The 27,481-nt window shown below is 42.1% G+C and overlaps 2 protein-coding genes across 8 annotated transcripts in view; both read left to right on the top strand.

The window, feature by feature from the left end:
• Nucleotides 1-1,993: 1,993 nt before the first annotated feature.
• On the top strand, nt 1,994-5,709 carry fem1a (fem-1 homolog a). Its single transcript, XM_023411487.2, has one exon. It carries the CDS (start codon nt 2,181-2,183, stop codon nt 4,032-4,034), a length of 1,854 nt encoding a protein of 617 aa, XP_023267255.1. The 5' UTR covers nt 1,994-2,180; the 3' UTR covers nt 4,035-5,709.
• A 3,025-nt stretch (nt 5,710-8,734) lies between these two features.
• Nucleotides 8,735-27,481, top strand: part of ptprsb (protein tyrosine phosphatase receptor type Sb) — a 65,644-nt gene continuing 46,897 nt past the window's right edge. For 3 of the 7 annotated variants that reach the window (XM_087175423.1, XM_023411573.2, XM_087175422.1), the window contains exons 1-2: nt 8,759-9,098; nt 22,885-23,102. In XM_087175423.1, the coding sequence (XP_087031549.1) occupies nt 22,958-23,102 (145 nt within the window). In that variant the 5' untranslated portion in view covers nt 8,759-9,098; nt 22,885-22,957. Of the gene's footprint in view, nt 9,099-22,884; nt 23,103-27,481 lie in introns of all 7 variants that reach the window. The other 4 variants (XM_087175424.1, XM_023411569.2, XM_023411574.2 and 1 more) reach the window with 4 other exon arrangements.

Below are 27,481 nucleotides of genomic sequence, written 5' to 3' on the forward strand. Positions count from 1 at the left end.
TTTGTCTCTGCAGACTTGGTGAGGCAAATTATTTGAAAAGTGACTGTCTAATAATCTTTGAATTAAGCAAATCATTAAGTAAAAGGTCAGCCTATAGTCATAATCAACAGATTCATATGAAAGTGATTTTTCTTTTCTTTCTTTTTGTCTTCCATTGCTATTTAAAGGCCCTGAAAACATACTTTAAAACAACATTTTCTGCCAAAGTTAGAGCAGTTTTTGTTATTTCACCACAAGAGATTTCTGTCTGTGCTGTTTTATCTGTGCTCTTCTCAGTGATTTGAAGTGGGCATGCTCGGTTGGGGAAAAAAAAGCTAATATCACATATTTTTGTACACCAATCAGGATCTAGCATGTATTATAATCAAAACCCTGATGACAGTTTTTGAGTTATTTGCTCACAGCTCAAGCACAGCCCAAGCATCCTACAGATTACAACTGGTGATTGATCAAACTTTAATTCTGGCACAGTAGTTTGACACTTCCTGAATTTCCTTTGCACCTGACCACTTTTACACTTTAAAATCAAACAGTGCTGTGTATTCACAATATAGGCTAATGTATATTCATATATAAGTGAACATTACACAAAAAGTCAATTTATTCCAGGTTCAATTTTGTTTCCACTCCATTTTTTTATAGAGAGGAATGACAAATCTCATGCTTTGGGATGACTGCTATCGTGATCTCTGTGATTCAATCGGCAAGCAAAGGTGTCATGTCATTACACCAGTATTCAAATCCCCAGAAGTAAACGTATTGTATGAATTTATAAAATATTCTAATCCTTCACTGCTCCACTCTCATCAAAAGCTTCAATGCTGCACACCACGCTGATCTTATGCATAGAAAAGCAAGTAGATGACTTTTCATACTGTGGAGAGATGTAGACGGTAAAGTCAATCTACATTCCAGTGAATGTAAGGTCTCGGTGCTCATGTACAGCATTGTGCATGTCGATATTCAAGTCAATATTCTGACCTCTGTCTTTGTGTAGGACGATAGAGTCATGTGATCTCCTCAAGACTCTTTAAGATGTTCAGATCAGTCATGCGTGTTTCCAGCTTAACTCCTAGTTGCAAAAATATTCTGTAACAAACACAAGGTCACCTACAAGCTGTTATCCTCCCAACATTTACAGCTAATCTGCCCAAGAAAATGCTCCTAAACATTATGAACAGTACTGCTGTAATGGTGGTGTATGGTTTACCTCAGCCACCTTGTTTTTTCACCAATGTGATTTACTGTACTGCAGAAGGATTAACCACCTACTGATGCTGGTAGTAGTGGATGATGGAGGATGTTTGCTCAGAAGGCAGACCTCCCTGTGTGTGAAATTCAGGTTACTGTCAGTTGAATGTGTTGTTTTAGCTGTCTGCAGCCTGTATATCATTATATAAAAGACTGACTGAAACTTACTCTCTGAAATCACCGCTGCAGGTTAGGCTAGCTCGTAGTTTGTTTGTTTTTAATATCTCTTTTTCTGTGTGTTACTCAGTATGTCAAGCAAAAGAATAGCTTCGTGTTCACCATCATTGGGATAACACAACTCTATAGGCTACAGTCGATAAAACAATATCTTTAAAAATAGACGAAAATAGTTGTGTGTTCATTTCCAAGTAGCCACACAGTATTGTAGGATTATATCAACATCATTTTCGGAGCTATCCATAAGAATTCTCCTTTCTAATGCGCATTTTTTACCTTTTCACAGTGATGAGATGCAACTTACCATTTAAACTGAGAACTCTTTGAAAGGGTGTATTTGGTTTGTGAGCCGGGCACCAACCGGCTATTTCTGTCTCCACTATCTGTAGTGGTGGCCCTCGTTGATCCGAGCAACCATAACAAACGAACCCATCAGCTGGTATGCCACTCAATTCACCTGCACCATGGGAAATGTAGTTTTTTTAATAAAGTGGCAAGCGGCTCGGTCTTGGAACTGGGAATTCCATCAAAACTACGTCACCCAGAATGCCTCGCTGAAATCGTAAACATAGACCTGTCAAACAACACACGCCATCTTGACAGCACCCTCAAAATGGCAGAAAGATGTGAGCTAGAAACCGAGTCCAAACTAAGACTCCTGCTCTCTGTTATTTAAAACCAGACTCGCCAGTTTTGACAGAAACGAGTGGTAATGGGGTTGGTGTCCAGCTCGGCAGGACACAGCGTGTAAAATGGACATTACGACGGCGGTTTTCAACGCGGCCAGAGATGGTAAGCTAAAACTTATCCAGAAGTTGCTGAGCAACAAAACTCCTGAGGAGCTGGAGGCTTTAGCCGAGGAGAAAACACAGGGAGGAACTCCTCTGTTGATAGCCTCTCGATATGGACATTTAGAGGTTGTAGATTACCTCCTTGAACACTGCAAAGCTAATGTTGAACTCGGGGGTTCCGTCAACTTTGACGGCGAGACCATCGAGGGGGCTCCGCCGCTGTGGGCGGCTTCGGCAGCCGGTCACCTCCCTGTGGTCAAGACTCTACTGAAACACGGTGCCTCAGTGAACAACGCAACACTAACTAACTCAACGCCGCTCCGAGCTGCCTGTTTTGACGGTCACCTGGAGATCGTCCGCTACCTGGTGGAGCACAGAGCTGACATGGAGGTCGCCAACCGCCACGGCCACACCTGCCTCATGATCTCCTGTTACAAGGGCCACAAGGAGATAGCCAAGTTCCTTCTGGACCGGGGTGCTGATGTCAACCGCAAGAGTGTGAAAGGAAACACCGCCCTTCACGACTGTGCTGAGTCAGGTAGTCTGGACATTATGAAGATGCTGCTGAAGTGCAATGCCCGCATGGAGAGAGACGGATACGGAATGACCCCACTCCTCGCTGCAAGTGTAACAGGTCACACCAACATTGTGGAGTACCTGGCCCACCAGCCTCGCACCTCCAGAGAGGAACGCATTGATGCACTTGAACTTCTTGGGGCTACTTTTGTGGACAAAAAGCGAGACCTCTTGGGGGCGATGAGGTACTGGAGAAGGGCTATGGAGCTGAGGCAGCCAGGGGACAAAGCTGGATCCCTGGCCAAGCCTCCACCTGGTCCCCCAATCCCTGCCTATGGCTGTGCGCAGGAGGTGAGCACAGCAGAGGAACTGGAAGCGTTGATCACAGACCCAGATGAAATGAGGATGCAGGCTTTGTTAGTTCGAGAACGCATCCTCGGGCCATCCCACCCAGACACCTCTTATTACATCCGTTACAGAGGAGCTGTGTATGCTGACTCAGGCAACTTTGAGCGCTGCATCAGCCTGTGGAAATATGCATTAGACATGCAGCAGAGCAACCTGGACCCTCTCAGTCCCATGACAGCCTCCAGTTTCCTGTCCTTTGCAGAGCTCTTCTCTTTTGTTCTTCAAGACCGGGCCAAAGGCACCTTGTCAACGCGCATCACCTTCCATGATCTGATGACCGTGCTGGGGAAAAGCGTGAGGGAGGTAGAAAGAGCTGTGGCGCAGAAGGACAACCCTCCAGAAGCTCCTCAGTTCACCAAGGCCCTTTCCATCATCCTCCATCTAATCTTTCTGCTGGAGAAGCTTGAATGCAGCCCAGAGCAGGAGCACCAGAAGAAGCACACAGTGTACCGTCTGCTGAAGCTGAACCCTCGAGGTCGGAGCAGCTTTACTCCTCTCCACATGGCTGTAGACAAGGAAACCACATCTGTTGGCCGCTACCCGGTTGGCCGCTTCCCCTCCCAGGCGGTGGCAGCGCTACTCCTAGAGTGCGGTGCAGATGTCGATTCACGTGACTGTGAGAACAACACGCCACTGCACATTGCTGCTAACAACGGTTGTCCAGAGATTATGGCACTACTTATGAAGGCTGGGGCTCACTTTGATGCTACAAATGCACAGAGGAAGACAGCCTACGAGCTGTTGGATGAGCAGAGCAGCGGGCACCCGGCCCTCTACCCGCTGAACTACGTCACCCTTCAGTGCCTGGCAGCGCGTGCAATTGAAAAGCACAGACTGCCCTACAGGGGACTTATCTCTGAGGAGATGGAGGCTTTCATTGAGCTGCACTGACTTCCACTCCACACTCTCCCCTGATGAGGAACCCCTGCACTACTCTTCCTGTTGTCCCTCATACTTTACTATGACCTGCCACAAACATGTCATTCTCTTCATCTTTGTCTCTTTTGGCTTTGACTGCTTTGCTCCTGGCCCCACCAGCCTTGTGTCAGACCAAACCATAGCAATAAACATCCAGCCTCTGGGCTTAAATCTCTGTCTGAAATCTGGTCAGTTATCGCTTTATTCTAACTTTAAGTCACGTGGACTTTTAAAGTGATTGTTGGCTTCCACTGCTATTTAAATCTGGGAAAAACATCAACTTGATACAGGCTTGAATGCATTTTTTCCTACGTTTCTCCCACTAAAAAGGAGAGTATGATGGTGCTTGTGTGTGTTTGATGGCGGCTATACTGATTGAGAGATGGGCTTTAGTGTTACTGATAGGAAGCATCTGATCAAACTAGCCAGATAACATGCATGAAAATGAAGAGTGGATACGATAGCTCACGTGTTGTTTTTGCAAATTCATTCAGAAAGGATGTGTTTGAACAAACTCACAACCCAAACTCGCCTGCTGGAAATTTTTGCCTGGCTCTACGTGTTCACATATACCATCTGCCATGCTTCTTTGGTATGAGAAGGTGTTGAATTTACTGTGCCAAATGTCAGCCATGGAGCTATGTTCTGTTACAGACTGTAAACGGGTGGCAAAATGAAAAGAAACTAACTTATCTTCCAAATGATTAGCAGATGTAATAAACTGAAGTGGGGACATTCGTGAAAAACATAGTTCCAGAAGATCAGCAGCTCGAGTTGTTTGATATTTCAGACTGTGACATGAATTGACAGCCTGCAGAACCATCATTTGAAAGACTTTTACTGAGGATGAGTGGTGACATTGTTTTTCTAACACTCCCTGGTCTCCACACAGACGTTTAAAACCTATGCAGTTTGTGAATCCTCCAATCAGAGGCAACGTTTTTTCAAGCAAAAATTCACTACATACACTACAGATTTTACATTATTCTTCAATTTTACATGCTTATCTTAACATGATAATGAGTCGAATCTGGGGCTGCTTCACTGATAATGAAGTAGTATCTTCTGAATTTATAAACTAAGAATGTTTTCTTAAAATTTCTGCCTATGTCCAAATGAACAGGAAAGAGCCTAAACTGTGCCTACATGCCTTTACTTCTGGGTAATGTCACCATTAACAAAGATATTCAATTCATTGTCAAAGAAGCAGCTTCAGTAGTTGGACTTAGGTGGTGATAACAACAGAGCTCACACTCTGCTGTTTGTATCCACGAAGAAAGTCACAAGTTAAATGTCCAAAATCATGTTTTAATTCTGTTTTGGAGTGGATTTTCCCTTTACCCTCAGATGCAGTTTGCAGAAACAGAACAGATGGCTCTCCGGCCATTCCTGCATCTTAGTCTTATTTTTAATAGTCTCTCTTTTGTTTATCTTGTGTTATCATGAATGTTTTATTTGTCTGTCTGTGCTAAGCACCACCAAGTCGAATGCACACTGAGAGGCTCTATAAATCCTAAATAGACAACTTACATTCAGGCTATGAATTGTTGCTGCCTTTATCTTTCTCAACTGATTCGTTTAACTGATGATAACTCAAGAACAAAAGTGTGTTGGAGATACTTGAATAAAATTCAGTATCACAACAGGATCTGTGTGATTGTGTGTGGCTGATCTCAGTTTTGTTGTGTCTTTTCCACATGCAGATTCTTACTTGAAATTTATGTGATTTTAAAAAAAAAAAAAAAAAAGGAATCTGAAGTATCTTTAAGTATCTGAAAAAGAATCTCGTTCTGTGCTCTTATTCGTCACTAGTTCTTTAGCTTGAGTGCTGCTGCTTACGAATGCAGCATTTGCATTAAGAGCATCATTACATATTTAGATGGATTGAAATGGTTGCAATAGCAGGACAAGAAAACCCCGCCACTTCATCAGGGCAGCCAGGTCTATAAAATGACTCTATTTAGAGAGTGGAGGACACATTATTTCCATCTGTATACTAAGTGTTACATTAGCACATTATTAAAAATAATCAGTGCCCACTTAATTCAGCTCTTTACACCAAACAGGCTTTCCGCTGCTCTGCTCACATAAACTTAAGGACACAGAAATAAAGCATAACAGAAACTTGATCTTTCTGAGTCCTGCACTCTTCAAGTATAAATAGAGTGCAATTAACGTCACTGCTGCAGGGCAGTGGTAGAGACAGGGCACTTACCCTGCTAATTTTAGGGGTCTTTTGCCCTAGCTTCAACTCTGAAAATGGGAATACTGTAATGCTATACAGTCAGGCAGGTCAGAGGGTGACTGGCAGAGACAGTGCACAGACAACAGAGACTGCATTATCCAGACAGGAAACAGAAACAATCCGAGCTAATTAATTTATAGATGACAGTTGCTGGAACGTTATCCCAACCTAAAATGTTAATTAAATGCTTTTGTTACTGTTCATTGTTTCGGTGAATGTGACAGGAGTCATGTTGGCAGAGTTAATTGAGCAACTCCAGCTATTAAATGGGGGCTGAAGTGCTTGTGACACCATGTTTTCAATCTGCTAAAATGTCATTGTAGACAAAACACAAACAAACAAAACAGGAGGCCTTCTACGGCTGACTTGACCTCTGATGTCTCTGCAGGAGGAGCCTAGTGGTTGTAGTAATCATATTTAGACTTAAAATATTAACATTTGAAGCAGATATCAAAGAGAACTACAATTGTTGATGTTGGGATGAACAAAGAGAGCGTGTCTCATGTACTCCATATAGGCAGGAAGTGCATCCCTTCACATGTAAAAATGTATATTATATGTAATATTTTTGATATAAAGTTAAAATGATTTATGGAGCGTTTCCTCTGCCAACAAAAGAGACATACAACAGACATACTGGTATACCTCATCCTGGATTCAGGAATCTTTTGTGTTAATGCTTTCCACCTCAAGTAAATGAAACATCACATAATGGTAACTTCCCACTAGATGTCAGTAGCAACAAAGAAAATCAATCAGACTGGTAGCCTTTGTCCCTTGAGGACCGTGTGATAGACTCAAAAACTGTAGCTTCCAATTACCGTCAGAAGTGATGGCAGTTGGTTAATTTTCCTGTCTCTTTCTCCCACTCTGTCAAGCAGTCTTTGTGTCAGAGAGTGGTGGAGAAAGAGAGAATGAGCTGTTGACAATGACTTTTACCAAGCCATTAGGCAAGACTGAATATGCAATTGTAATGTATCTGGATGAAAAAAAAAAAATATATATATCTTGGTAGGCAGAGTTGCTGACACTGAGTCCGTGTGCAGGGAGCTGCAGGGGGGTCAGCAGAAAGGTCGGAGTAAAGCCTCCTTCGTACAAACCTGGAGCATCATGCCAACCTCAAACACCACACTCCAACACTTCAGACTTCGCCCTTGTGGCGGTGGTTTATGTCATGTTGTGTGACCTAAATATGACCAAATCTTTAAATAAAAAACAAAGGCCAGTGTTAGTCTGTGTAGCATCTTTAAAGATCAAAACCATGAGGCTGATTTTTATTTATTTATTTATTTTTTATAGTTTCATTTTTATTGATATTTTTCAGCAAAATTAGTGTTGACATGGGGAACACAATAACTGCACTGGAACACAATCTTTTACATATGCCCATTTATAGGCTACAAACTGTTCTTATTGTAAGGTAAGAGTCAGGTACATACCATTCATTCAGTCCAGTTATTCTTTGTTGGATGGTTTGCCCGCAGCCATTTCCATCCGATGCCTTTCAAAAAATAATTTAAATAGATAGGCTACTCATCCTTTATCAGGGATTTTTGCCCTGGCATAGTGGATTAAAATTAAATTAATCTCTTTTTTTTTTCCAACAGATTTTTGGAAAAAGAATCAGCTTGATACAAAAGTGCATTTGGGGATGACATTCAGTTTATCTCACTGATATGAATGATTGATTTATAACATTGAGTTTAACATTATTTACCATCAGTTTCAACAATATCTGAGCATCATTACCCTCATTAAGGCAGGTTTTGTTGCAGGGCTGTTGGATTAGACTGGATTGGCTTTGACAGGCGAACATATTAAACTGGCAACTTAGTGTAGGTTTTCCACAGAACAAATAAGGTGAATAACTCCTTGCATCCGTTGTCCTTAACAATAAGTATGTTGTTACCTTATTCTATCGTATTGTATTATTTACCCCCTCTGGTGTTATTAATATATTCCAATAACACCCCACAGCAAGTTATGTTTGACCTGCAATATTTTAGAGTGTCCAGCTATAATTATAGAGGGAGTTCTGCACTGTAGGAGCTGATATGGGGCTCTGACTCTGTATTCATGCCAGCAGCTATGATTAGACACTATATTATGGGAATCTACGGGGTTTCAAGGTGCTTATCTTCATTTGAGCCCCTGGGGAGCAGAATGGAAAAATCAGTCACCTATACACAAGACCGACCTACCTCAGCAGCCACCTCGTTTGCACCAGTCAGCGATCCGGCCAGAGGTGGAGGTGGTGGTGGTGGTGGGGGATGTGGGGTGGTAATGGGGGTAATAGAGGTGATGGGGGATACGGTTGCTATTGGAGATCTTGCCTGCATCACGTCATGTATGTGAGGGGGGAGGGACAGAGCACCGGTGGATGTTTGATAGAAAGAGAGAGAGAGAGAGAGAGAGAGAGCGGGGAGGGGGAGGAGAGGAGAGAAGAGGGAGGGAAGGAAGGAGGAGGGCATTGAGGAAGAAGGCAGGGAGTATCAATGACATCAACCAGCAGTATCTGAGGCCGCCCGACCAGCAATGCTCTCCCGACAAAAGGGCTGAGGAGCAGCCGTGACCCGCTGCGCTCCCGAGAGGTCGGTCGACATCCAGGACGGTGGAACGGGGGCACCGGCGATGTGTGCATGCATCCTCCACAAAGACAGACCTTTTTCTGAGTGGAGCCCTGCTGCCACTGGATTACATTTATCCTTGCTGTTTCCGGGGAAGCTTCCAGCTGCAAATCCACCCACATGAATCTACCAGACAGAAAAGAAGACGGAGCACTTCCTACCAAGGTAACTAGCTTCCTACATCCTTGTACAGTTGATGTTTGCAGCCGTGCACCCCACCCAGACGGTTTATTTTCACTTGTCGAATAGCCTTTCGGAAACTAATGAGGTAAGAGTATATCCCAGCCGGGGTGAAATTTCACCGTTTAGCCTTTTTCAAGGGCCGAGTGTCTTCTTTGTATTTTTCTCTTTCATCCCAGCATCACTTGAGAGTTTGTTTCTACCGTTTGGCTGAAACGCAGACCGCGGGGCTGTGCAGATCAGGCTGGTTGGCAACAGCACTGTGAGTGCGCGTCCCCCTTCACCCCCTCCCTCCCTCCCCCTCCTTCATTGTTGGCTGGGCAGCATGAGGGACCCGGGCACACTGGCAAAGCCTTTGTTCCTCATCCACTCTCATTTAAAGTGGCTTCTTTCTGATGGCCCTTTAAAGCTCTCTCAAGGTAAAATGAGTCTTGTGTTAAGTCAGATTTTTTTAAGTCTCAAAAAAAGACAGAGAGAGAGGTAAAAATATAGACAATAACATTGCAGAATAAAATGCTAAACCTTATGAAAAAATAAATAGAGCACATGATTCTGATAGATTTGTCAAGGATATTTAAAAAGAAGTCAGAGGAAGCTCTACGTCTGAGTGATATTTCAATGATTCCACAGCAAAGTGAAATCCCTTTATGATAATGTCATTCTGATCACTTTTTAGGAAGCCATCACAGACAGTATAAATCCATATGGGCTATTATACTATTACTAATATTAGAGTTATTTTCTGTTTGTATTGTAGACACCAGGTGGCAAAACGGATGGACTTATTAAGCAAGACTGTTTTCTAGACAATAGAGTGGCGGCTGCATCTGCTACTCTCAAGCAATACTTAAAACAATCCCATCTGCACATATAGGCAGTGTTTTGTTGCCCATAGACCTCTCATATGACTATAAATATACGCAGCAGGATTTGCTGTTAATGCAGCCACTCACGCGTGCAGGCAGAGTGTAGTTTAATGATACATCGATTCATCCTGACACATTTTCCGAGGGCTATTGCTTGTTTGGGATTTAATCATGTACACTTCAAATGCCTGTTTAGGTTTTCTGTATTTCCGCTGTGTGGCCTGTGTAAACTGGAAAATTGCACTGTTGTGGTGAATCCGAGGGAGGTCTTCCTCCTCACACACAGATGGGGAAATTTTCCCCGGGGCACCGTGCGTTTGCTGGTTATTGTTCCAGACCATTTCCACATCCCTAATTATTTGAATCAGTCATTTTTACACATGGATTCCTCTCTTTAGTAGACCCCCAGATTTTTTTTTTATCCTGTCTTTTCAGCTCCACTCCCTGCCTAACAGAAGAATACACAAGGCACACCAGCTGCATGAAAGGGACAGGGATCTAGATATTTGCATTATTTTAACAGGGAAAAGTCATTATGTGGAAGCAGAATAATTCAACTGGCAAATTTTCTCTTTCTGTCTCTGGGAAACAGATCAAATAGTCTCCTCCATGAGCCGAGAGATGCTCGGCCCCACAGGTATTCATCCAGGCACTGTTCAGAGCAGCAGCTTATGAAATCAGTGATGGCATGTACTCCCTTAAATAGCATTTCACAGGGTTCAACCATAGGTCTCAATGGTTTTCTGCTCCTTCCAAGTGGATACCACTGTAAGATCCATCCAGACTTGAATATGCCAGATGACGTGTGCTCCCACTGGTGCAGCTTTGGTTTCACGTCAAAGGCCTCATTGAAGTCTTATTCCCACATTCTCACAGCAGCCTCACCCTACCTGCACCGCTCTCTGCTTTCCCTCTTTGTGTAACATGTTCTGCCCATCCATGGATTTTGTCAGAATCTCTGTGAACGCTCTGCATTGGTTTTGCTGCGCCCGTCAGCTGGAAGGAGGGAGAACATCAAGGCGTGCAACTTTGATGCTGGGAGCATAGCCACCTGTATTACAAGCAGACAGAAACTTTGTTGTTGTCTAGGCATTGATATTAATTGACCTTTTCAAAGCTTTCCAAACACAGAGCTTTTGCTTGTCTTCTTGTTTATTCAGAGGCTGCTGAAAACATTGCATACAGCATGCAGAATGAAGTCATTAGGGCTGGGCATAGTTGAAATTATTGTAACAGTTTTAGGAACAGTACTTTTTCTGATGTTGTTTTATATATTTCTTGACAAAAATTAAAATATTGAAACTGATGTCAAGTAAGGCAATATTAACTATACAGATCAAAATAGCAAATTATTCTCGAAAGGCTTTAAAAAACACATGATACCTTCTATCCTTAGGCTTTAAAAAACATATGTTTTTAAAAAACATGTTTTTTAAAGCCTTTGGGATACGGATAGCAATTGTAATACGGAAAATCCCCCAGATGAAACCCTTTAATGGGAAAACCTCAGGAATATTTCTCTTCCTGGACTACACTTACAGGCTGCACAATACACAACACAAACAAAATTATAATTTTTTATTTGTTAATTTAACCTTTGTTAAACCAGAGAGTCTCTTGAGATATGTTATCTTTAGTAAGGCTGGGCAATAAATCAGCATTATTGTTTATGGGCTTTCGGTGGAAGCACATTATGATATATGATCATACTGTAATATTGTTTTACAAAATTCTGGTGGCCAGTTTATAGCTCTGAGCAATTTTTAATTTATTAATGTTAAAAATAAGGAACTGAGAAGTTTTGTCTGATGTAATACTGAGCACAGTTCATTGCACTTGATTCCAACCATATCAGTCAACCCTAAACTCTGTGGTGAGAACACACATACAGTAGAAAACATGTCTGTATGGAATTCATATTCTGCCACAAGTAAGAATGAGTTTGTGCATCATCAAATATCAATTGCATTAGACAAAAATTTTTCCACACGACTGTATAAAACAAAAATTGCTCTTGCCACTGAAATAATTTAGACAGATGTAAGAATAAGAATTATATAAGATTATAAGAATAGAGCACTACATGGTCATATATCATGATCAGTAAATCAGTAAATGATCATCCAGTTAAATTACACGCAATTTTTACTGCCATTATATTTATCTTGTCATTTCAAGGTAGTGTAACTTGCAAATATACAATAAATAACTGTAAAAGTCATGTGCAAAATTATTTAGGAAATCTAATTGAATTATCACTCAGATCTGGCACCTATGGTTTGCCTACCTTTTAGCCTTATTTCAACTTTCAACTGTATTGTAGTGTCTGATCACTGTTGTAACTACTTGGCTGGAGGTGAACTACAGTATTTTAATTACATAGATACATAGACAGGTCATTTCTATGTACATAAACGAGTACTGGAAAGTACCTCCACTAGAGCCTGGTGGTGCAAACCCACCTCAGTCTGTTGTTGAGGATTTCTATAGTGAGCCAGACCCATAATTATCCTTTCTTCAGCCAGGAGGTCATCCGCAATTATGTGTGTGTGTTCATCATGTGTCTGTGTTTCCGTGTGTGCATATGAGTGAAGGCTAAGAGATAGGTTGTGACTTGACTGATGCCCTTCTCCAGATGAATCAGAGATTCTGATGTGTCAGCATGGATGAATAATGCACACTCCTCCACTACCTCTCTTCTCTTCCTCTCTTCTCCACCTCTTGTCTTCAGTCATTCGCCTCTCTTTTCATCACAACTGCCACATCTGAAGACATCTTCACCTTCCTTCTCACCCCTCCCCCTCCCCCTTTCCTCCCTCATGCAAAAGAGGGCAATCTTTCCCCGCCGCTGTCCTCTGGTCAACCCTCCTCTCTCTTCTTCAGCAGCTAATTCATTCTTCTCCTCCTGAATGAGATTTCGCCGTTGTCTTTTTTCAGCCAAAGTTTCTTTCCTCTGCAGACGTCGCTGCACATTACATGACGAGAAACATGTTTCCTGAGGTTTTCCTTCTGCTGACATTTGCACTGAAAATGGTTAAATGTGCACAGCTCATTATCCAATCATGGGAGGAGGAAGTGCAGCTATTGATTGGGTTCGACAGTTACATCCCTGACTGACAGGAGTCATTATGAGGGTAGGGCTGACTGACAAGATGGCTGACAAAGCAGAAGACAAACTACCTAATCAGAACTTGGAGAAAGTGTGGGCACCATCCACTTTGAAGTGTACAGTTAGCTGCCAATAATTATTCAAACACCAGAATATTCTATGCACCTTGCTTCTAGCTCTTGACAAGTTCTCAAGAGTATTTTTGATTCTTGGAGTGAAAAACTCCTCTTTGGTGCATACATAGAGAGCTGGATGAATTAATTTGGGCTGGATTGGTGCCAAAATAGTATTGAGACCTTGCAAGACATGAAATGAGAAGATTTTTGCTTGGCATTGCTTAATTTGTGTGATGAATATGAATATGAATGCTATAGAGGATAGCAAATTGTATCTATGTACCTTTTCTTACTAAGGGCCATTATATCAGTGTGTTATACACTGTGTGGCAAAAGACAGCATATAATTAGCTTAATTTAGGTTTCATAGCCCTGTGTGTTAATATGTCTTAGTTTTTAGCCATGCTAGCGGCATGGCTGTAGGGATGGCAGTGTCCGTCTGTCAGTCCGCCTCTTGGGTCCAGATTTAAATGTCTCAACAGCTCTTGAACTGTTGAATCCTAGTGACTTTGGTGATTCTCTGACTTTTATCTAGCCCCATTACGGCAGCAAAATGTCAATTTGTCCAGTACTCTGAAATATAGCCAAAACCCCATAAAACTAATGGCATTCCATCAGCATAAATTGTACTTCTGTTCAATGCTAATTAGTAAATGTAAGCATTCTAGCATGCTAAAGTAAAGTGGTACACTAACATGGTAAACATAGCAAACATTATACCTGCTTAAGCATTGTAATTTTGAGAATATTAGCATACTGATATTATCATGTAGCTCAAAACACTATTGTGTAGCACAGGCTCTCAGCATTCCTGAGACTGTAAGCCTCACTTAACATTTCTTTATCTGAGTAATTCTACATTCTAGTAACTAACTACAATTAAGTTTTTTCCTCTCTGAACAAGTAGATCTGATGCCTTTAATTGCCACCTGTCTAAAACAACTGTGCCCTGTTGTAGTCAGCTCTACAGACCCAAGAAAAGAAAAGGTTTTGGCGTGCCTCCATATACCTGTTAGTGAAAGAACATCTTTATTGCATCAGTGAAACAGCTCTGCTCCACCAAAAGACCTTTACTGTGCAGGATGGAAAAGGGACAACTTCCAGGAAACTTACAGCTCTGTTTCATCATCACAACTCACAGATAGAAAACTTAAAAGCTAGAAGATTGGAGTCCCTGCGGGGTCAGCGGGAAATATTCTGCAGGCTGTGTGTGTGTGTTTGTGTGTGTGTGTGTGTGTGTGTGTGTGTGTGTGTGTGTGTGTGTGTGTGCAGGTACATAGCTCTCGAATACAGCCTCACATTTCTTTTGTGGCATTTTAGTATTACTCTGTCTCCAAAGCACACAGGATGCCACGTTAGATGAAGTATTTGTTTGACGGAGGTGAGAGTAATGGCTAGTCACTGGTGGAAAACATCCGTGCAGAAGTCTGTTACCGCTTGACAAGCATTTCATCTCTTCACTTACCGAGACACACTCTCCGTCTGATTTCAGCAATGAGACGGAGGACAAATGCATTTTTTCTACCCCATTACTCCTGTTTTCAATTCTATTCACAACTTTATCGTCCCTCAAGGAGAAATTCATTTGGCGTCACAAATCTCATCTCCATCAGGAAGTCATGCAATGGCTGGTTAGTGAGAGAGCTGCGAAGACTGGTCGCCTGTGTTGCACGTAAATAGGATTTGTTCACGAGCATACAGAGCCCCAGAGATCAGTCCTGCTATTGAATGGTGAATTCCTTAAGTGAAAAGCCATGTGCCAAGTTGCCAGTGATCAGCATCTCTGGCCATATTTTTGTGCTATAAATTTACCTTTAACAAAATGCCAAACAGTAAGACTGTGAAAGAGTGTGAAACGTGTGTTAATTTTCTATAGATGATCTCACTGTTGTTGCAGAACTGTGTTGCAGTTGTGAGATAATGAGCTCTCAGTGGACGCCATGTCATGTGACCAAGGTAGACAGGTGATACCATGGCAGCACAAATACACAGGAGAGACTTGGATCCTGGGCAAACACAACAGTGTGTCTCCAGAAAATTTACAAACACCTCCCAAAGGGACTGGAGATATTTTACATAAGCAAAGAATGAGTAAAGGGTTGCTTCAAGATTACAGTGAACTGGAATGATTGTAAAACTGTGTAGATTTGTGCGAGGTGTGTGTTTGTGTTTGTTATGCATGTTGATCGCTCACAAAGGATGATATTCACTCAATAAATCAATATAAAGCCGAATCCATTTGAAGATGTCTATGGAGCTTACGTTAATGACATCCCCATTGGATAATTGTATATGACTGATCTATCAATATGAGGTTATTAAAACAGAGCACAGTGTTTCTCTAGGCTACTGTTATCACTCTCATGATAAGCTTATCAACAAGCTCTCCAATCTGCTTTACACAACACGACTTTGTCTGCTGACTGGTGCTGGTGTGTAGGTTGTGCTAAACAGCCGAAACAGGGAGGCAAAAATGGCTGGCATGTCTCATTAATGAAGCACAATTGAAATATGATGATGGCCGGGATGATGACAGTGACGTCCAGGAAGATGAAGGTGTTCTCTGTTGTCAGGGAGCTTTAGTCCTGCTCCAGGAGAAGCTCACTAATTGGCTGCGGTGTGTCTTGGCTGGCAGTGTCTTTCTTCCATATGTGTGCGTGTGTGCGTGTGTGTGTGTGCGTGTGTGTGTGTGTCTGTGTGTGTGTCACCCAATGGACGTTTAATCATTCATTTTATTAAGAAATGATGGTATAGATGGATGGATAGAAAGTGAGCCAGTGATAATTTATTCAGAATACATTTATTAACAGTGTTTTAGATTTATTTAAAGAAGCAACTGTTTGTCTCAGATTGTGATTAGGGATTGGACCTGTAATCGGATGATTTACATAATGCTTCTCCTCTCATATGTCAGAGCTGTTTAACAATTAGGGATGTACATGTAAGTGCATAACTATGTGGACATCAGTATGTATATACAGTTCTCTCTCCCGCTAGGATAAGAGTCTGTGCCAGCCTTAGATATGCTAATTGGACAGTGAGTTGACAAGGACTCAACCATCAGCCTGCGTAATGAGCCGCTGCACAGAAGATCGGCTGCCTCTTGGGTGGGGGGGTGGGGGGTGTCGCTGGTAGAAATTACGAAATATGTTGGTGTTTGGGAGCTCTGTGTTTTGTCGTTTCAGTTGAGTGAGTGTGGTGGAGGTGTGTGTATGTGGACGTGTATGCATCTTGTTCCTCTGCTGTTGTTAGGTGAAAACCTTCACCTGTCGGGTGAAGCTCTATCTGTAGAATGTCAGTTTTGTTTGCAAGAAAGAAAAAAAAAAAAAACAGCCATGTTTTAGCTGGATGACAACGCATTTTTGGCATTACCCTAAGGGCTTTGAAAGAGGTTTATGAGCCTAAGGGGTTGAAAAATTGACTCAGCTCACGGAGGAGCAAGTAATCCTTCAACTTATTTGAAAGCATGAAAATTGTCGAAATTGAAGCTGTAAGGTTTTCACAACATTGTTATGCATAGATCCTCTTTTAAACCAAATTTGGGACATGTTACAGCATCTACATTGTGGGCACATTCCCAGTAATCTTATGCTATGACTTGTATGTTAAACATTATAAAATGTACATAACATTCAGCTGTTATTGCAGCTGAGAAGCAGGTCTATTTGGCCCTGTGTTTTCAAAGTAATATATTAAAGATTTGAAAGGCTTTATAGCTTTGTAATTCTTTTCTATCCGATCATAATATATCCCTCAAATCCCTTTTTTACGCTTGGCATCTATCCGTTTGAAAACAAACTTTCCTCATTTTGTTAAAGTGAGCGTGGGTGAAAGTAGCACCGCAGAAAACAGGTGGCACTACATTAGCGCTTGATTAAAGCACCATTAGTTGCTGGAATAAAGGTTAAAGAATAATGTCCTGTTATTTAATGTAATGTAAACTAATGTTGAGCAACATAGTTGCATTTAACAGATGTATGATAATATGCCTCTTTATCTCATTTAAAGAAATGTTAGATTTACTCAGGCGGACTCCTCATTCCAGCAGCACTAACTCTTAACTTCCTGTGACCGAACCAGCTTAACCTAGCCTATAAACACTTTTACTGTATTTCCCCTGTTCTGACTCCCTCCGATAATCTGCTCTATATATACTTTTATACCATTTGGTAATACATTTCCTGCTTAGCAGGAGCCAGTCCATCTGTTGCGGTGCTCTTCTGAGGCAGATGCATCCATTACTGGATGCCTCCTTCTAGTTGTTTTGGTTTGTCTGACCTTGGAGCCCCTTTAAAATGCGTGGGTGTACATTTGCCGCACCATTGTTGGGCTGCTGCAGCTTTGCTATGTCCTAGACATGCAGAGATTGAGGTCAAAGGGAAACTTAGTTTGGTTATTTTAGCATATTAGTATTGGGGCGGGAGAGGGTTTCAGTCACGCTTCTCTCTCTACGCCTCCCTCCATGTGTTGTCCTGGCTATGAAATGGAGTTGTGATGAACAAAAACTGAAGCACATCCAGAATTTTAAAATGGGGAACAGTGATCTAACAGCTGAAATAGTCATAAATAAAATTTATGCTGGTTTGTAATTTATGCATTTATATTTGATATACTGATTTTGTGCAGTGTGACTATAGCCCCTTCACTTGGAGGAAAGTGTAGAGCTGAGGAAATTATACTCTCTTACATAAGCGGAAGTTTGTCATTCTAGTATCTTATGTCTTCTCCCCCTGGTAGCTGCAGGTGATCAGTTAATTAAATCATGACCTCGAGCAAAACTCATGCTCCCTGCCAGAGAAAGCCATGCAGAGAAGATGTGGGTGGATACAGTTTTTAAAATTCAGTTTTTTCATGATCCCAAGAAAGCTATTATTATGAGTTGGATATCATTATTTCATGATAATGAGAAAATCATGCTGGTTTTCTGAAGATCACATGATAAATGAGTATAAAAGGAAACTTGCCACTGGAGACATATAAAAGAGAGATTTGAAAGCACTCATACGGAGAACACACTCGACAGCTAAATACCTACTGCACACACACTCTGATCAAAAGGAGAGACAGAAAGTGTGCACACATACGTCTTTAGAATATGGAAATTAAAAATCTTCCGATTGTCAATACAAATACAGACCTGGTGTCATCTACCACTTACTGCAGCCTGTAACACAGAGGCTGAAAGAACAGAAAAAAAAAAGTAATAAGAAAAAATGATATTTGGGGAACTCAAAAAAGCAGCAGATAATTTCCACATGATTATTAATAATTTATTTAACCTATATTTAACCTAGCAAGAGCACTGGAGACCTGGAGAAGATGGCTGTATAGAAAAAAAACGGTTAAGAATGGAGTGATTTATGATTTACGAGAAAACTGTTTGTTCAAATAATTTCATTATCAATTAAGCTATTGTTTAATTAATACTTTGATGTGCAATTAGTAATTTCATCCATAATTTAGTTTGGTCATTAATAATTTAATACTGAAAAATGCAAATCTCAATCTAGCAGAACTCAGAATGATGTCTTCAGATTGCCTTTTTGTCTAATTAACAGTCAACCCCATAAAATATTATATTTAAAGTGGCATGAACTGAAAAAATAAAAACAGTGATAGTTAATTGAATGGATGGATTAATACAACAGTCAGAGTCTATGTCAGCAACTGAATTTTCTGATCAAATATTCGATGAATGAGAATTTATTTCAGCAGTACACAGCTTGAAAAAAACCCCCACACATAATAAATAATGACTTATATGGGTTTTCCCTCTGTGCCCACAGGTTTGGTGTGATTTTGCTGTGTTCATGAGTCATATTGGCTCTCAGCAGTGTGATTTGAAACTCCAGTGGAAACCTTGTTTATGGCTTTACACCAGTGATGAAAATTGTAGCTTGTGGTCGGGAATGTTATTGGTACTCGTCAATATTTCCCATCATTTCCCACTGTTTGGACGTGTGTTGTATGGGGCATCCACAGTCAGCATCCTGTAGCATTAAGCAAGTCTCCCAGAGATTTAGTTGAAGCACCCAAGTCTCCAGATTCATTTATATTCAGGGCAAAGAATCGCTGTATTTGAGTGACAGGTGTGTTTTCTTGTTAGAGAGGAGTCTCAGATATTTTATTTCCACTGCTAAAAATGTAACCAGGGCGGTGCAGCTCATGCCTGCAGTAAGCCGTGCTTCATCCTGTGCCTCTGATCCTCAACGTGTGTGCCTATGTGTGCTCATGCATGTGTGTGTGTGCGCCTGTATATTTGTGTGTCTGTGGGCTGTGTGTTTAAAAGAGAGAGAAGGGAAGTGTGAGAGAGTGAGTGCCAATCTCCCCCATGATGCTTTGCCATCTGTCATTTTTTTTTTCGTGTGTGTGTGTGTGTGTGTGTTTGTGTGTGTGTGTGTTTGTATGTGTGTGTCTCTGTGCTTTTGTGTACGCATGGCCCTGTGGGTGTGCATGCATTTGTGAGTCTCGTTTGCCTGCAGGGTCCAGGGTCATAGGAAACATGAAGTAATATCAGCCTCAACCCCTCCTTGCATCTGACTAATACACAGTTCCTACCCCAAACTTTTCCACTCCAAGCACACAAAGCCATGCATTATTCAAGATAGGGTTATTTTTGTTCTGAAAAAATCCTAAGTGTCAGAATCGCTGGTAAAAATGTGAATGAGGACAAATGACAGTGCATGCAATCTTACCATTCAACCCTGAAAAAAAGTTTTTCCTCCCATTCTTTTCCCCTAAAATATAACAAAAAAAGAAAGCTGAACCAAATCCTCCAAGCTTCACAACTCACATGAAATGCTTGCTCACAGCACTGGATCAAAATTAAAGCTAAAAGAAATAAATGGGGGAGAAAAAAAAAAGAAAATAGGCACACTTCCTATCATGTGTGCTATCTCACAGCTAGCATGGTGCTGCAGGAAACATATCTGGTTTTCCTATGAGCGCTCCTAGCTGGTTGTCATGGAGACAGGCCTTGTGAGACCATCTCAACCCACTTGTCGCAAAAGGCATCATGGGTAAAAGTGGGGGAGGGTGGGTGGAGGTAAGGATGGGGGGGGGGGGTTGCAGGGGGGGGACGAGTTGAGAAAAACAAAACATGTCAACTTCTGAGGGGCCCCAGCGGAGCGGGTGCAGGTTGGATGCCACCTAAACAATGTTATTTCATCAGCCTGATGGAGCACAATAACCGGTGTACATTTCACCACCTGAGCTGTGGTGTCATTATCTGCTTCCCTGCAATAAATAGCACATGTATCCCCATCAATCTATCTGTCTGGCTGACCATCTGTGTTGTCACGCTGAAAAGGTAATAAGACCATCCCCTGCTGTCTTCTCTCTGGATGCTGAGCCAGATGATTAGGAAGAGCAGGTTGTGATATCTGTGAGGGGGCTGCAGAGACTGTAGGTAAGCCTGAGTCATGAGAATATTCGTGCTCGCAATGGTCACACCTTTTAATTTTGCTTCTCCCCAACAAGCACGGCTGAGTCTACATGTGAGGAGACGAAGAGTGTTGTATGCCATTATCGCACAGGCACAAACATGCCCAGACTGGCATGGTGTGCTTCTGCGTCTGTGTATCTGTTTTGGCTCGCTCCCTCAACATCCACAGCTGTAGGATGCTCTAAGCCCCTTTGTTTGAATTGTGTCAATGGACCAGCAACAGCTGGAGCAGCCGGTGCAGGGCAGCTGGGGAGAGGAGGAGGATTTGGATACAAGCAGGGTTTAGAGTGTGTATAGAAGGGGAAGGAGATGAATGATTGGGTGCCACGGAGGAGATGGCATCAAGAGAGGAGAGGTTAACAGGGGAGTCGAGGAGGAAAGTAGAGAGGAGACGGGAGGAAGGAGATGAAAGGAGATGGGAGAAGAGGAGATTTCATGGAATACGGAGACTAATGCAGGAGTGAGATGAGGGTAAAATTAAGGATTAGGTGGACGGTGAGGGACTATAGTGGAGGTAGAGCAGAGAGGGCTCTGTCAGCAGGTGAAAACAACAGGTAGGGCTGGATGAACTGATAATGATAGATAGGGTTAGACTGAGGTCACAGACAGATATAAAGGCCTCGGTAAATCCAGCTCACAGGACAAAGGAAGCAGACACTGCAACATACGAGGAGTACCTAATGTTTCAGTGGCCGTGTGGCTCCACACAGAGCAGTAGCTCTAGTTAGATTAACGGTGGCAAATTGAGTTTCCGTAAGAGGAGAATTTACTTAACATGCTGCCAATGGTGCTTGAATGAGCTCTGATCTGATTTTTCTTATCACATTGTTCAATTGAAAAGGGGACGCTGAAAGCTTTTCTATTCAACGTCTATTAACGCAGCGTTAGATAAGACGAGGGCAGAGCGGCGAGAAAAAGAGCCTGGATCAGATAGACAGCCATGTTTTCAGATGAGCTATTTTTAGTGTAGGGACTGGCAGGCAGTAATGTGTTTGAGCAGGTCATTAGCTCAATAAGTGGTTGGAGGAGTCTTTGAATATGTAACTCACCAGAAATGCCTCTTTCATTTAGTAAAGGCGAGTAAGGGTTGGCCTAATCTCTGCTAGTCCATTTCTGCCAGTGTATCAGACATGTCAGGGTGAAAGTGCGCTCATGGGTGTTTGCGCATATTTATGTGCCGATCACAGTGTGGCCTGTCACCTGTGAATACATGCTGCGTCTCCCTGAGAGCATATATGTTATCCCGTAATGGCGCTTGAAGGGAGACGCGTATGTGTGTGATATATGACAGGTTAACAAAGGCCCCTTTCTCATTTGGCCTCCCCACCTGCGTTCTGACACATCGGGCAGAGGGGTGGGGGTCGGGAGAGCTCGATAGGACTGAGGAGTTATTGACTCCCAGACAGGGAGCTTCTGCACAGCTTGTCTAAATCTCTGTAAGCAGACAGAGCTGAATTATGTTCAGACTTAAAGATGTGCGCGACTGCATGTGTTTACGTGAGGAAAGAGCAAAAATACTCATGGAGATCCCCCACCTCACCCCCCCCCACCCCAAGGCGAGGGATTAACTAGAGGGGGAATGTCTATTAAAGCAGCAGTTTCTGATACATTTGCTGTTATTGAATTTTGCTGCATTCTTACTGACCCCTCAATCCTCTTTGTTTTAGTGTTTTTCATTACTGTGGCACACTCCAAATGTATTATTGCATTAACACTTTTATGTGCCACCAGAGCAGTAAAATACTGAACGCTAAAAAGGAATTAGGCCAGAGCTAAAATGAAATTATTGGGATGTCTGAGGGAAAAAAAAAAAAAACCCTTAAAAATGTATCATTGCAGCTCATTTCACGGCTCACTAGAAAAGGAGACTTATTAATACAGAAGCAGTACGCTGGAAACTATTTCGGTCTGTTTCTTGTCTTAGTTGTTGAACAGTGGCTCTATTGTTCTGGTATTAGTTCAGTCATTGCTGGCCTGCTTGCGCTGTTAATCCCAAATCAGAAGTGCTCTTGCTAAATCAAAAGACCTAATCCTGCATTAGCATGAATTTTTCTTTAATTTCTTTTCATGAGGTTTTCTCTGCGTCTGTATGAATTATTGTATGTTTTCCATCTCTTCCCTTATGGTGCATTGACATTTCACTCTGAAAGCAGAACGATGAATCAGAGGTGGAGGAAATATGCCTGTCGTTTGTAACCGCTGACCTTCATGTTTTTTTTCCCCTATGTCTCTGCAGAGTGCCTATCCCTGTTGAGTGAAGCCCTTCCCGTATCTCTGTCGTCTCCAACCGGCCCACGGTGGTGCCTGCCATGCCTCTGCCCAGGACAGGTGGGGCTCTAGCCCAGTCCAGGAGGCCTATCCTGGGGCTCAGCCTTAGCCCCTCTCCCTTGTGTATGCTGCTACCGTTGATTATCCTGCTAACAGGCCCTTTGAGCAGCCTGTGTGGAGCATTAGGTATGGCTATCAATCAATCAATCAATTTGTCTGTCTGTTTGTCTGTCTGTCTAGCTATCTAGCTAACTAGCTAACTAGCTATCTACACACACAAAAGGCAAGCCAGCTAGCTGCTAGCTAGTGGTGAAAACTTATTTTGTACATTCTGTGCAGTGACGATATATTCTTCAATATATTTGTATCTGTCCATCTACCAGCTAGGTATCCATTTGTTTCTCTCTCTCTTTCTCTCTTTCTCAGTTGGATGACAGCTGGTTTATTGTCAGCAGTAAATGTGATGTACAAAGGTGTGAATATATGTCAGTGTGTGTGTGTGTGTGTGTGCACCAGAGGAGTGAACCCAGGCTCGTCACTACATCAGCTTTGGACTGTGGCATTGTTAATGTGTTTTGATAAGCCGGGAGGTCCCATCAGCATGTTTCTCATCATCTCCTTGATAACAACATTTCCACAGATTTCCTGCCTCAGTGGTCCACACACATGCACGCAGACACCCACACACACACATGCTCAGACACACTCAGATGTCACTTCTGAATATATTTTTGAAAGCTGATACAAGCTAAAGATGGAGATAGCACTTCTCACTGTGAGGAATGGGAATTGTCTAATGTATTTTTCATTTTCCATTTATATAACCAATTTGAGGCCACAGGCTTTTGAGAAGGCTGACGTCATGTTTGAAGCATTTTTATATTCAGTAAAGAGGTAGAATTACACAACAACTTTCTGTTGAAATGTTGTGGGATTGACGATCTCTGCCTCTGGACCACCTACAGTGTTTTTCTGTAGAACAGATAGTACTTCCCTTCCTGTGTCTCTCTAGCTTCTTCAGAAAAGAAAAACAGATTAAAAAAAAAAAACATCAAACTGAGTTGTTGCCATCTCTTCCATTAACAGTATGTTTTGCAAAACTTGTAAACTAGAGTGGGGAATTGTAGAAGAAAGTTTTCAGATCAAATCCAAAAAATACTAATTGGCAGCAGGGAACTTTGTGCTTTGCTCAAGAATCCAATGAAATGTGATGCTTTGAATCCAAATTTTCCTTCACTCAAGATGAATACACTATGGTAATATTTGCCCAAATAGTAGTTGTGCCATTTTTATTTTATTTTTTTATTTTATTTTTTGCAAATCTTCACCATATTCTTCACTGCTTCTCCTGTAAAGCTGAAAGTGCTTAATGATTTTTGTACACAGAAAATGGGAACACCCTGGGTTGCAGGTGTGTACAGACAACTCTGTCTGGCTGTTGTATAGAAATGAAGATGACTGCAAAGTCACACAGAGACAGAATTCCTAATTACCCAAAGGTATCACCATTATTTGTGAATACTTATCTGCACATCAGAGGAGTACCATCAGGCCTAACAGGAAAGATAAGTTATTCTTAAAAACCTCTACATATTTGACTCAGTTGACTCAGTGTCCAGATTTCACATTCTTGTTTTAGATGGGCCGACAAATCATCTTTACAATAACATTTTTCTTTTTCTGCAACTACACAGCGCACCCCGACTGTCTCATTATCTTTGTAAAACAGATTTCTTTTTGTTGCACACATTTGGCTGTGAGACGTAAACAGATTTGACAGCAAAGACACACAAACAGGAAGAGATGCATTATTAAAAGTGGCTTAAAGGCTTGTCAGACCACAGCTGGTTACACTTAATACCTTTGCCCTAAGTAAAGTCTTTTAAGGCAGAATGTAATGCAGCTGTTTCTCCAGCAGTTACACTAATTTCCCTAAAAGAACTTTTCTAAAATTACAAATTAAACTCGCATTTCTTCAGTCTGACCTGAAATAAACTTCAAACTTCAGAATTACTAACTTCAATATTATACTCTGCCTGCTGGTCCCTGTTTTATCTGGACACAGCAGTTGTCAGTCAGTCAGTCATTCAGAGAATTACAGGTTACAAAGGTGTTTCATTAAAAACAGACCAGTGGTGGATCAGTGGTAGAGCTCACTGGTCCAGTGCAGTGGAGTGAAACCTACTATTAAAGAGACAGAGCTCCTCATTAGTCCCTCATTTTCCAGCAGCTTTCTAGAGCCTTCCAGTCATAACAAGTTTCTGTTCAGTGCAAATCCAGAGTCCAGAGTCAGTGCCTTGCAGGGCTTTTCCGTGGCTTTCGGAAGAGGCTTAAGTGGTAACAGTGCCAGTGGGGTCAGTTTTGCACGAGGATTGGTGCTGAAGCGCATTTAAGAGACCACAGAAAACATTTTAGACTCAACATAAAGCCACTGAAACCCATGTTCAAGCCCTAAGAAGCACATGAAATTCATTCATAATCCCATAGCCAGGAGAAGACAGCTTTCTGCCGTGACATTTTTTTTGGGGGGGGGGGGGATTTTTGATAGTTCACATTCTTATATCGTCGCTGGGGGGAAAGGGCTATTTGCTCAATAGTCTATATGCCTTTCTAAGAGTCCAGCTGGCAGGAAATATGCTGCTCTCGAGGCCTAAAATGGTGGGCATAAATTTGTTCTGATTGACTATACTGTACCAGCTTTTTGCTTCCTGAGGATTATGACAAGCATAAAATGAAACTACTTTATTTCTGACATTCAGAGGGGGTCTTTAAGAGGCGCACCACAGTACAGCAGGCACAGGAGCAGTCTTTTGGCATGGCGTTATTCCAGTTACTGTTATGGCATGGTAGTGAAACTGGAGAGTGATCGGTGTGTTAGCCAGTGAAGTGAGCGGGGATGGGAAGATGTGTAAACAGCATCTGCTAGTGATAGGTTTTTTCGTGTTTTGGTTTCGGTGGGGTTTTTTTTGTGTCTGTTCCGTCTTCAGAGCAGAAGTGAATCAACACAGCAGGACCTCACTCACCCAGACATAGGGGAAGTGAGAGGAGGGATTCAGGTTGCCATGGTAAGGGTCATCCTGACTTCACCCTGATGGATAGCAGTGATTCTGTAGCTGAGGAGGAGTTAAGCTCGGCACCATGGCAACAGGCCACAGACAGATAGCAAGGGTGGATGCATGAAGTTGTTTGATTGATCTGACTCAGCCACTGTGAAAAATATAGGTTCAGTACTGTTGGCTCAATATTGGACTTGGAAATTGCTATTTTCTTACAGGGGCCAACTGCTGCACTTATACATCCTGCGTCAGATGCATCATAACACTCTGAACTGTTCTGCTCACATTTTTCCCTGAGGCAATGACGGAAATTAACACAATGTTGGTATAATAATCTTAAATAAAAAATCTTCCATGCGGTAGTGTGCTGGGGCAGCACAGTGAAAGGCAGCTGATGCCAACAGACTTAACAAGCTCATTAAGAAGGCTAGTGTGTCCTGGGAGTCAAACCAAAGACTCCGGTGGATGTGTCTGAGAGGAGGATGCTGCAGAAACCTCTCAGCATCGTGGACAACCCCTCTCACCCCTTGCATGCTTTCCTAGAAAAACATCAGAGCACACGCAGCAGGAGACTCATTGTCCCTCGGTGCAGGACTGGACATGCAGGAGATCCTTTCTGCTGGAGCCAATCAGACTCTATAACTCCTCCCTTTACAGGGAGATCACCTACAAATAACACGTAACATTATGTCGTGTGACATTCAAAGGGCTTAAACCAAATGTGTGCAATGAGTAATTCACTATCCACATTAACTGCAATATCTGTAAAGGGTGCGGTATCTTCACTCCATCTATTTTGCTTCTGTTCTCAGTACGGTGTTCATCATTTCATCATTTAAATATTAATTCAATTGACTGACAACTACATTGTTCTATTTTGCACATCCATGTTTATAGCTGCACTGTGTAAATATTTTTATGTTGTTTTCTGTCTTGTCTTATTGTTGTCTTCTTACATTCGTTGCATTCAATGCAAAGATCGCCAGAATCTGCAAGTGCAGATCCCATATAGGTGTTAGAATGTGCAGGCAGAAAATGACACCTCTGGTATTAATACATTTAAACCAATTATATGCTGTGAATTTTTAGCCAACACTTCTCCTACCTGTGAAACAGTCATGTGTCATGACAGTCTGTGCTGCGTGCTGTAGCTACGAGGGTAGTCTGCCCTGGAGGAATCGAAGAGAGTGAGAGAGACAGACATAGGGAGAGGGAGAGAGATGTTCCTCTGAAGCCCAACCCCATCTTTTATTTATGACCCACAGGAAGTCCTTCAGCATGTCCTCTAGATGATACCCAGGAAGTAAGCACAACAAGCAGCCATCAGAACACAAGTCAGCCTGACCAGTCACTGACAGTAAAATGGGGCGTGGTCAGCAGGGGGTTGCTGCTGGTTATGGAGTCTGTTTGATGTCCTCTGGATGTAAGAGTATCAGTTTTCATGCTTGTGTTTTGATTTTTCTTTTTTTTTTCTTTTTCCTCCACCACCCCAACCCCCATCACCCCCCC

Source organism: Seriola lalandi, unplaced genomic scaffold, assembly GCF_002814215.2.
Source record: "Seriola lalandi dorsalis isolate HSWRI2012SDOR001 ecotype SW California unplaced genomic scaffold, Sedor1 jcf7180002054469, whole genome shotgun sequence".
NCBI lineage: Eukaryota > Metazoa > Chordata > Actinopteri > Carangiformes > Carangidae > Seriola > Seriola lalandi.

Excerpts from the sequence above, each read along its gene's own strand:
- fem1a (XM_023411487.2), top strand. The coding sequence starts at position 2,181 with ATGGACATTACGACGGCGGTTTTCAACGCGGCCAGAGATGGTAAGCTA.